The 11,857-nt window shown below is 47.5% G+C and overlaps 1 protein-coding gene across 1 annotated transcript; it reads right to left on the reverse strand.

The window, feature by feature from the left end:
- Nucleotides 1-8,561: 8,561 nt before the first annotated feature.
- On the reverse strand, nucleotides 8,562-9,044 carry LOC137809035 (uncharacterized). Its single transcript, XM_068610177.1, has one exon. The coding sequence runs from the start codon at nucleotides 9,042-9,044 to the stop codon at nucleotides 8,562-8,564; it is 483 nt and encodes a 160-aa protein (XP_068466278.1).
- Between the last annotated feature and the right edge of the window lie 2,813 nt (nucleotides 9,045-11,857).

Raw genomic sequence — 11,857 nt, forward strand, 5'->3', positions numbered from 1 at the left:
GCACGTAATGCGCTGTGAAACACCACCCGACAAGGCGAGTATCGGATGCAACAAGGTGCATCATCTCTATGATATCGCTCGTCGCGAATGGCACCCTTCTTACTACTACGCCATGCATGTTCTAACTGGGGAAACCTTGCCACCAACGAATGTCCATTCTGGGAATCCTGTCGCTGATGTCCAAGGTGTTTCCCCCAACCCCCTCGACTTTCATGCCCCAAGCTGGTGCCACAATCGTCTTACTGAACTTACACGCTTGGAATTACCCTTCTGAGCCTTCGACAGCCTTAACTAAGTTCGCTGGGAGACCCGACGATGTGCTCCTTGTGGCGGTGTGTAAACCACCCGATCTCCTAGCATTCTCATACGGCGACTGCGACGCAACTCTGGTGACCGCCGGTTACGCACACTAGAGATCGGAGAACGCCAATTCAGCGATCAACGACTATGCCCACTTCCGAGCCATTCATCTTTTCTAGCCTACGCATTCCATTGAGCACGCCCCACTCGAGCACGTGCAAGACACGTCATCACGCCTGATGACCTGGTCGATACACAAGCCCCCCAGTCTCGAGCTGCGACTTGTTCGGCGAGGAGACTAAAGAGGTTTAAAATCCGACGGCTTACGTGGCTTTGCGCGTTGGCGCTAGAACTGTTTACTGACTTGACATTTCACCAACTCCTTCGATCGTTCGACACGTGGACCCATCAACGGCCATTGTTCGCTGTCGTTTGCGCTTCCTACAACGTTCGAAACCCTTAAACCCTTCGCGCTATTCACTGTTTCATTATCTTTCTTCACCTTCAAGCATTGTGAACGCTCTCTCTGCGAACTGCGAAACCTACGCCTCCCTCAATCTTCAACTTCTTTCAACACTCATCCGATCATCAAAAGGTAACTCTTTTACTCCTTCTACTGGTACCTGTTGCATTTTAATCGGTTTGCATCATCCATTAACTGTCTGGAGCATTCGTTGTGGGTTGTTTCTCTTTTTTCCCGTAACTTAGAGTTTCATTCTTGATAGCGTTTTCCCCAACGAACTCTCGCTCGTTCGTTTTGTCTTCGTTGTCTTCGACCGAGTCATTCTTTTGTTATCCTCATTTCCTCCCTTTTCTTTCCTTTGCAGTTCCTGCGATGGCTCAGACAAAGTCCACCTCTAACCCACCTTCCTCATCGCAAAACCCTCCCCCCAATACTCGTAGGGTTACCACTGGACAAACCCTCCACCAACACGCAACCCCCCACGAGCCTCTGGTGCTCCTTCCTCACAGGCTAAAAGGCCTGCCTCATCCCGTGCCAATCTTACCCAAGCAACTCCACCACAGGCCGGGGGAGTCTCCCCTCCTTCTCAAGACTTCAAAAAGCTCTACCCTTGGGCCTCCCCGATTCTACTGAAGGAAACTTCATCGATAAATACTGATGTGGGGGTACATCGACTGAGGAAAGGGGATCCATCTGACCTCTCATTTCACAAGGAGCACGATAGCAAAGTGACAGTGCTGCCTTGCCTCCCTGGAGAGCCAATCTGTGTGGACGACAAGATGAGCAACGGCGAGTTGTTCTGCTTCATCTACGCCACGCTGTTTAAGAAGGTGAAACTTAGGTTTCCTTTCACCCGCTTCGAGAGGGAGCTGTTGACCGAGCTCAACATCGCCCCCGCCCAGCTCCATCCCAACAGCTGGGCATTCGTGAGGGCGTTCCAGATCCTTTGCGCACACTTGGGACTACCAGCTTCGGTGGATGTCTTCCTCTTTTTGTTCGAGGCAAAGAATCCTGGAGATCGCCCCTGGGTCAGCCTGAACGGGATTGCTGGGAGGTCAGTCCTCTCCATCTTCCAGCAATCCTACAAAGATTGGAAGGGGAAGTTCGTCAAGGTGTGTCAGAACGATCAAGACCCTTCACTGCTTGATGGCTTCCCCTTGTATTGGGTAAACAAGGGGCACAAGGACCCCAAAGACAACTTCAGGAGACCAAGAAGTCCTGACAACATGGGGGAGCTGGACAAAGACCTTTGTCTCTTCTGGAAGAGTGTGGCTTATGCCAACATCACCTTCCCCACCGCTCAAATAATCTCCTTTGAATTCCTTGAGGACCAACTCGAAATGTACATAGGTTAGCCCCTTTCACAACACCAAAACTCTCACTTCGCGTTAAAACTGACTTAGCATTTTTACCATTCTGTCTTCGGCATTCCATTATTCTTTATTGGCCTTGATCATTCACCCATGTGCTATTCGCTTATGTTATCTTTGTATGTATATACTTGCATACTCTGCTTCCACCTGGGTTACTCATCTATTTTACCTTGTGCAGACGCAATGTTAGGCAAAGGAAAACTGGCTGAATTGAAGGCGATTGCCCGATCCCACAAACTCGCGGCGGGCTCTCAAACGATCCCGAACTCCGTTGCGGAGATCGCCGCCGCCCAGGGCCAATCCCCACCAGTTGGTCCACCTGCTGCTGCCGCTCTTCCAGCCCCCCTACGCAAAAAACTACCTCTTAAGAAGGCCAAAAGGAAAGCCCCCAGGGTAGTATCTGACGAAGAGGCGGATGAAAGCACCGAGGACGGGCTAATCTGCAAAAGGACAAGGGTGGCAGTTACCGAGCCCTCAGCAATTGGGAGCGCCGCTCCACACTTCATCGAGGACCCCCCCAGCGCCTCCACACCATTTGAGTTCGCTGGGGACGTTCTCGTTTCGAACGCTTCAGTTGCTGAGGCTGCTCCTGAGCAACTTGCTGACATGCAAGCCTCCTCACAAGCCGCCTCGAAGCTGCCTCCCTCAGCACCACGCCTCGAAGCTCCCCCCGCCGTCCAACCTTGCGAGGGTGGTGGTGAACACCAACCTTCGCCTCCACCAGCAACCTCAGGCCTCCCAGCCGCTATTCAAGAGGCTTTGAAGTCCTTCACCGTGCGCCTAAGTGCCATGGTTGACGATTGTCTTCTGCAAATCGTCGGCGAAGGGCTCAAAGACTCTTTGGAGATGTTTGAGCTCGACAATCGGATCAACGAGGAGGTGGCGAGCACCGCGAAAGCTGAAGCCGAAAAGCCCAAGTGCGATATAATGATGCAAGGCTTGGAGTTTTCGCGAGTTGAAAACGCCCTCAAGGACGAGCTCCAGAGCGTGTGACAAGATAACAAAGAGCTGCGCAAGAAGCTTCATGACAAACTCCAAGACATTGTCGAGCTAGAGAGCAACATCGTCCCTCTGAGGGAGAAAATTGCCGCGCTGGAGGAGGCAAAGAAGACTGACGCTCAGAAGATGGCCAACCTGGAAAAGAGGTCAATCGAGAGAGAGACCCTTCTAGGAAAGGTTGAGTAAGATCGGGATAAGGCCTCCAAGGAACTCAGTGAAACTGCTACTGAGCTAGCTCGAGTTCGCAAGGAGAACAGCGGGCTCAAGAAGAAGGCCGACGAGCTCGAGCTTGAAGTCACCGAGTTCGTGAAGAGAACAGTGGGTTCAAGACGAAGATCGACGAGCTTCGGCTTGAGGCTGCCCAGGTTCTAACTTCCGGCATTGGCGTTGCTCTGGAGCAGTTTGCTTGCAAATATCCTAACCTCGATCTTTCTGAGTTCTCGGTGTACAACGAGGTGGTGGACGGCAAAATCGTGCCCCCGATCGACTTATCTCCTTGAAAACTCTTATGCTTTACCTTGGTCTATAATATTTTTCATTTTGTTCGAACTGTTCGATGCTCAAGTGCACATATATGCATATATAATCTTTTAATTTATCTGCTACGCAATCAACTGGTTTAACTAAAATAACTGGCGAAACTTACTCGACTGCATGAACTCAGCAATGCTTGAACTTAACCCTTCACATACCGCTTCTAACTCGAGTAAATTGCTAACCTTATGACAATCTTAGTGAGTCGTTACCTCAAAGTAAATTTGAGCAGCTATCAACTCTTCGGCAATGTCACTCAATAAAACTTGTGAACTTAGGGTAGCAAACCTTAACATAAAATCACTTACTAGGCAGCAGGTTTTAACTCAAACTAGTATTAAAATACAGTTTACCTGCTCTGCCAGGTGAAGTGCCCCTTACTTCTGCCATTGCCTGGAACTCTTCTAGTCTGGCACTCGCCGTACAACCCCTTCACCGTCTCAACCTTCACGCCATAGGGTTCTGGCGTTGTTACCTTTCTTCTTTGTATGACTTGATCCTTGTTCCCTCATCTGGGGGTAAAGGCGCCTTTCAGATCCTTCTCTACCTCCTGAGTTTTAGAACAATGATCTGGATAGCGAGGTGTTCTCTTCGAACCTACCTCAGTTATCCTTTATCTTCTTCCACCCTTCACGCCGTACCTGAACTCATTCAAGACGAGAAGGATTTTATCTATCTTCACACCGCCCACAAGCGTGGAAGCTTTATCTGGTCTTACTGGGTCAATATTGATGTTTCACATAAAGGGCAGAAGGCATTTTCCATCGACCTTCCCTTCCCACCGTTTAAGGTCACGAACACCCCTGACTTTTCAGTTTCATCTTACCTGAACTCACTCTGAGGTGAGAAGGACTTTCTCTGGTGCCTCAACTTGCCCAGGGTGTACATCTCCTCCCCCCCTGGATGCACTGAGGACTTTTAATCTTTCCTTTACTTGCTCAAAGGTGAGGAGGACTTCTTCTCTTTCTCGCCTGCACTCGCCTCAAAATGCACGAGAGCGCTGAGGGCTTCTGCACTATTGGTACCTCCGATCGCCGAAAGACGATGAGGTCTCTAAAACTTTTAACTACTGCCACCGATCGCCGAAATACGATGGGGACTTTAAAACTTTTAACTATTGAAGCATGCAATATGACTTTAATGTTGCCCTAGATCACGTACGAGTGATAAGGTCCTTTCTCTAAAACTTTCAAAGCGATGAGCACGCAAACTTAGAAGCTTTAAACTTGAAAAACTCTTCTTTATTGGGTGGCCTCATTAAAAACCCTCCTTAGGGAAAAAAGAGTGCCCCCTTGAAATTGTTTTAACAGAAACTATTCCAATCTCCTCATGTTCGTCTTTACTTACAAGGTTTTAACTGTAATACAACTTGAGATGTGTGGCGTTCCAAATGCGAGGAATCGCCCCTCCTTCTAACGTCTCCAAGCGGTAGGCGCCATTCCCAAGCACCTCGGTTATTCTGAACGGTCCCGTCCACTTAGGCGATAACTTGTTCTGCATCTCATACTGATGGGCCTTCCTCATCACCAGATCGCCGCTTCTAAACTGCCTTGACATTACCTTAGAGTTGTACCTTCGCTCAATTCTTCTCTTTACTGCTTCGGCCTTCACTCTCGCCTCCTCCCTGACCTCATCCAGTAAATCCAGGTTCATTCTTCTTTCTTCGTTCGAGTCTTCCGCCACAAAGTTCTGGAATCTCGGCGAGCTTTCCTGGATTTCGACTGGAATCATCGCATCACATCCATAAACCAAACTAAACGGGGTCTCGTGGGTTCCTGACTACTCACTGGTATGGTATGCCCAAACTATGCAGGGTACCTCTTCAGCCCACGATCCCTTAGCTTTTTCTAATCTTCTCTTTAAACCTCTCAGCAACACCCGATTGGCAGACTCCACTTGGCCATTCGTCTGTGGGTGCTCGACGGATGCAAACACCTGTTGTATTCCCACCTCGTCGCACAGCTTTTTCAAGAGGTGACTTGCAAACTGAGTCCCATTGTCTGACACCAGGCATTTAGGCACACCGAACCGGCACACTATGTTCTTCCATACAAAGCTCTCGATCTTGTGTGCGGTGATCTGGGCCACAGGCTCCGCTTCGATCCACTTGGTGAAGTATTCGATCGCCACTACCAAGTACTTCATCTTCCTGACCACCAATGGGAAGGGTCCCAGAATGTCAATTCCCCAAGTATGAAACAGCCAGGGGCTGTAAATTGACTTCAGCTCTTCTGGGGGTGCCTTGTGCCAATCGGCGTGCTGCTGGCATTGCTTGCAGCGCTGGGCGTATCTCTTGCAATCTTCTTTCATCGTAGGCCAGTAATAGCCTGCACGGATAGTCCTTGTCGCCAACGATCGACCTCCAATGTGGCTCCCGCAAATTCCCTCATGGAGCTCAGCCATAATCCTCGTGCAATTCTCTCCGTGTATGCATACAAGAAGAGGGTGTGTGAATCCAAACCTGTACAGCTCGCCGTCAATAAGGGTAAACTTGCTGGAGCTCTTCTTTATTTTTCTGGCCTCAGTTGAGTCAACTGGAAGCACGCCATCCGCCAAATAACGTTGGTAAGGCGTTATCCACGTGTCTGGTTCGTGCACAACGAAAACCTGCATCGGTCTTGCCTTTTCCGCTGGGCGCGCTCTGACCCTCGGCCTCCTCAGAGTTTCTTGCGTTAGGGATCTATGACTTCTCGTCGGTCTTTCCATTGATCTGCAAACATGGAGAACCTGGTGGTCTGCCACGAATGCTCGAGGCGCTTTCAAGGTTTCTTGAATGACAGTCCTCTGCCTACCCCCCTTGCCCGAACTGGCGAGCTTGGCTAGCAAGTCAGCTCGGGCATTTTGTTCTCTTGGCACGTGCACCACTTCAAACGAAGTGAAAGATCTTCTTAGCTCTTGCACGTACTCCAAGTAGGCTGCCATCTGTGGGTCCTTGGCTTGGAACTCGCCAGTTACCTGTCCTGTGACCAACAGCGAGTCGCTCTTGGCCATCAGCACTCTCGCCCCCATTTCCTTAGCCATCAGGATTCCGACGATCAAAGCCTCATACTCTGCTTGGTTGTTGCTTGCTTTGAAAGCGAACCTCAATGACTGCTCTATCAACACTCCGTTGGGACCTTCCAAAATGACCCCAGCCCCGCTGCCCAGCTGGTTGGACGACCCATCAACTGAGAGTACCCAACGAAAATCACCCTCGGCGTTCTGCGCCACCTCGGAGGACAACTCGACCACGAAATCGGCGAAAACTTGCCCTTTGATCGACCCCCGGGGTTCATATCTAATGTCAAACTCTGAAAGCTCGACTGCCCACTTTACCATCCTTCCAGCCACATCGGGCTTCTTCAAAACCTTCTGGATTCGCAGATCGATCATTACCAGTACCGTAAAGCTTTGGAAGTAATGGCGCAATCTCCTCGCCGAGAATACAACCGCCAATGATGCCTTTTCTAGGGCCTGGTACCTCACCTCCGGGCCTTGTAGCACCTTGCTAACGAAATATATAGGCCTTTGGATCTGATCTTGATCTTGCACCAGCACTGCGCTGATCGCCCTCTCAGTTATGGCAAAGTACAGCCTGAGCGGTGTCATGAGTTAGGGCTTGCACAGAACTGGAGGGCTCGCCAAATATTCCTTGAGCTTTACGAAGGCCTCCTCACACTCCTTTGTCCAAACAAACCTGTTGTTCCTCTTCAAACATTGGAAGTATGGGTGGCCCTTCTCTCCGCTTGTCGATACGAATTGGGATAGGGCGGCCATCCGCCCTGTGAGTTGCTGCACCTCCTTCACATTGGCGGGGCTCCTCATTTCCAAAATGGCGGCGCACTTCTCGGGGTTAGCCTCAATTCCCCTCTCTGACAGGAGAAACCCCATAAATTTCCCTGCTTCTGCACCAAAAACGCACTTTTCAGGATTCAGTTTTAGCTTGTACCTGGCTATCGTAATGAACAACTCTTCCAGGTCTGCGACGTGCTTTTCTTTTTCCAGGGATGTCACGACCATGTCGTCGATGTATGCCTGCAGATTCCTTCTGAGCATGGGTGCAAGCACCTTGTCCATCAGCCTTTGGTATGTGGCCCCTGCATTCTTCAGCCCGAAAGGCATTACCCTGTAGCAATAACACGACCTTTCCGTCATGAAGGCGGTCTTCTCTTCGTCCATGGGGTGCATTTTGATTTGGTTGTACCCCGAGAAGGCATCCAGAAAACTGAGCAGCTTGCACCCTGATGCACTGTCTACCAGGGCGTCTATGCTTGGCAAAGGGTAAGAGTCCTTCGGACAGGCCTTGTTCAGGTCCGTAAAGTCAACGCACATCCGCCATTTTCTGCTGCTATTCTTGACCAGGACAACATTAGCGAGCCATTCTGTGTCTCTTCTTTGATCGCCTGCATCTTCTCCTCGTTGAACTTTCTTCTTGTCTGGCGGATGGGCCTGATCTGGGGGTCCATTGCCAAACGATGGCACAAAAAATCGAGATCGATTCCCGGCATATCTGAAGCAGCCCACGCGAACGCATCCAAGTGTCTACTTATCACCTTGGCGATTTGGTCTTGCGTCTGGCTATCTAGGGTCCTTCCCAACTTAAACATCTTGCCGCTGATCTCCTTCTCGAGCCATTCCTCTACTGGTTGAGGTTTCCTTTCTCTGGCGATCAGCGCTCTCGCGATACCGATTTCTCTGGCGGTCTCCGAGCAGTTTCTTTCTCCCTTCCCGCTCTCCGGCCTCGCCTCTACACTCCCCATCGGCACATCGCCCTCGACGACCACCTCTAACGCCGATTCCGAAACTCACCGGGGTTCGCGCTCCGGCTTCACGCCAAGGGGAGGCGTTGTGGTTACGTGGCACACAGACCTCTTGTTCTTGAGGCTGTTTTCGTAACACTTCTTCGCCTCCTTCTAGTTGAAGCAAACAGTGATGATCATGCCCTCCATAGACGGCAGCTTGACCTTCATGTTCCTTGTCGAAGGCACATCTCCTGTTCTGTTGAGCGTTGGCCTTCCCAGCAGTATGTTGTACGCTGACGGGGCGTTCACAACAAGATACATGATCTTCTCCGTTCGTGAGGCTAAGCCGTCAGTGAAGGTCGTCCTCAGCTCGATATACCCCCTCACCTCCACTTGGTCGCCGGCAAAACCGTACAAGCAGCCCCCAAATGGTCTTAGTTGATCAGGGGACAGTTGTAACTTCTCAAAAGTTGGCCAAAACATCACATCTGCTGAGTTTCCTTGGTTGACCAGCACCCGGTGGACGGTCCTTCCCGCCGTGACAAGCGAGATTACAATAGGGTCGTTGTCGTGAGGCACCACGTCCCTTAGGTCCCCCTTGGTGAACATGATGTCCACGTCGGGCGAGTGATCCTCAAAGACTTCCACTGACATTACCGACCTCACCTACCTCTTTCGTTGCGACGCTGTGCACCCCCCGCCGGAGAATCCGCCAGCTATGGTGTGGATCTCGCCGTGAATGGGCACCTCGTGTTGTTGCCCTCCGCTGCTCGCCGGTTGAGACCCTAACGCTTGGTTCGCTTGCTTCTCTGGCAAGTAATCCTTCAGGAAACCACATTTGACCAGCTCGGCGAGCTGGTGTCCCAGAGCCAAACACAAGTTAATAGAGTGGCCAAAACTCTTGTGGAACTCACACCATGCGTCTGGCTTTGGCCCCAAAATCTTCTCCGTCGTTTTCTCAGGCACTTTGAGCCTGGCAGCAATGTTTGGGATGGCGATCAAATCAGCAAAACCCATTACAAACTCATACCTTGGGGGGCGATTACCCTCCCTGGGGCGCCCTGGCCCCTTGCTCTTATTTTTCTTGGGGTCGTAAGGGTGGTGCGTCCTTTGATCCCTCTTTCCCACCGCCGCCTCCATTACCCTCTGCGGTTGTACCCGTGCTTGGGCGCGCGGTTTGGTTGGGGCCACGTTTCCCCTCTTCTCGGTGACCTCGCTTTCTGCGACGATGTGACCCACAGCACGTCGCCGGATTTCAGCAAACGTGGCGGGGTGGCTTCTGATGAGCGACTCACTAAAAGGCCCAGGTAACACGCCCTTTTTGAAGGCGTGCACGATCATCTCTTCGTCCTTTCCTGGCAAACGGACTATCCGAGCTCCGAACCTGTTCAGGAAATCCTTCAGGGACTCCCCTTGGTACTGCCTTATATCAAACAAGTCGTAAGACACCAAAGGTGGCGCCTTGTTCACTATGTACAGCTCAACAAACATCTTGGAAAACTGTTGGAACGTGGTAATGTGGCCAGTGGGTATACTGACGAACCAGTCCAACGCCATTCCACTCAAAGTGCTCAAGAACACCTTACAATACACCGCGTCTGAGCCCCCTGAGAGCATCATCTGAGTATGAAACGCCGTGAGATGGGCTTCAAGGTCCTCCACCCCAGTGAAAGACGCTTTCACTACCACAGTATTAGCCGGGACCACCGAGTCCATGATCTCTTGGGAAAACGGCATAGGAAAGTTGCGTCAGATATAGTTTTATGTTTATCAGATAAATTCCATCCCCCTTACCTCTTGGGTTGAACCTCTATTTATAAGGCTCTCTTATTGGGCTTAAAAGTTACCTGGGTCTTTTCTTTTTGCACCTAACATTTTGAAAACACACACATGTATATTTGGGGCCATCTTATGGACTTTGCTACAATAACTAATTTAATTTTATTTATTTATTTTTTATATTTAACCTTTTGCCCGAGACTTTCGGTACAACTTTATGGTTGACCTTTCGGCCTAGACAGTACACAAGGTTTTAGCTACCAACTACTTTAAATTCTAAAATTGGTAGCTAATTAGATACCAATTTATAAAGTAGTTTATAATTTTTTATTAATAATAAAAACTATTTAGATACTAATAATTTTTTAGTCTATAAAGTAATATTTAATTTATTCAATATAATAACAAATTATTTTTTATCTCTAAAATTAGTTTTTATTTAATAATTTTTTATAATAATAACGAAATTATTTATTCAGTATTATGTCATGACTTTTGCTTCGTGATAACATGTATTGATTCTAACACATCCCTTGAATTTTCTTTAGTATTTCTGTTTGTTTACTAAAAAAAGTTGTAACTAATTGAATTAGTGGTCCTACATGAAAACAAAAACTCAAATGTCAAGACCATTAGAGCCAAATCCAAATTAAAATGAGCTCAACATGAATAATGTCATGCCCTTGGCAAATGACAAGTATAAGTATAGGAACATAATAGAAATTAATCAATTTAATTTAAACATTAATATCTTATATTAATATTTTCCTTTTAACTTTAACTGTATAAATACTTTATTATGATTTAATATATATCTTCCACCCTCAATATTAATTAATAAAAATTGTTGGCTTTCACTTGTCTTATGATGTAAATGATCAAATTAAAATTTGCAACCACTTCTCTAGCTTTTATTGGAATTTACAACAAACTAAGCATGATGTCACTTTTTGAGAGCAAAGAATGATGATTGTATTAGTATCTTTTTTGCAATCACCAAAACAAATTATTGTTTTTTGGCAAAAAGTGGAGGTGAGATCTTGATTGCTGTGTTTTGCAGTAGAAATAAATGTTTTCATAGGCTTCATGGATTGGAAGTATGAGCAGTGCAGATGATTGGCATAATTATTGAAATAATTTAGTAGCCAGCAACACAGATTTCAAGCTTCTTCACTCATGATTACTCATACTAATATGTTAATGATTTTGTGGCACATTACAAGGATAAGCACTGGTATAAATAAAGGACATAGGTAAAAGTCAAAAACTATTATGACAAGGTTAAGTCACTATATAGTAGTAATCATCAACTCACCAAATTTTAAATACTGTAACTATTGCATCAAATGATTCACTACCTCATACATTCTATTCAATCTTCTTCCACTGGGCCACTATTATTTTATTTTTTTCAAAGAATCCTGTTATTTGAGTAATGATATCAATATACATTAAATAAGTAATGATAAGTAATTAAGTTTAAAAACTTTTAATTTTAAAATTAATATGAAATGAAAGCACTAAACATTTTCTTGAATTAATCATCCTCAAAATCCATAAGGTAGTTTCTTCCTACACCCCTACATTTTTCTTCCTGCACCTCTACAATGTTATGCAAAGACCAAACTGTCCCTATTATTTTCTAAAAACCCTAAAATGCACTTGAACAGTATTTATTTTTTTTACAT

The sequence above is a fragment of the Phaseolus vulgaris genome, chromosome 2, assembly GCF_000499845.2.
Source record: "Phaseolus vulgaris cultivar G19833 chromosome 2, P. vulgaris v2.0, whole genome shotgun sequence".
Lineage (NCBI taxonomy): Eukaryota > Viridiplantae > Streptophyta > Magnoliopsida > Fabales > Fabaceae > Phaseolus > Phaseolus vulgaris.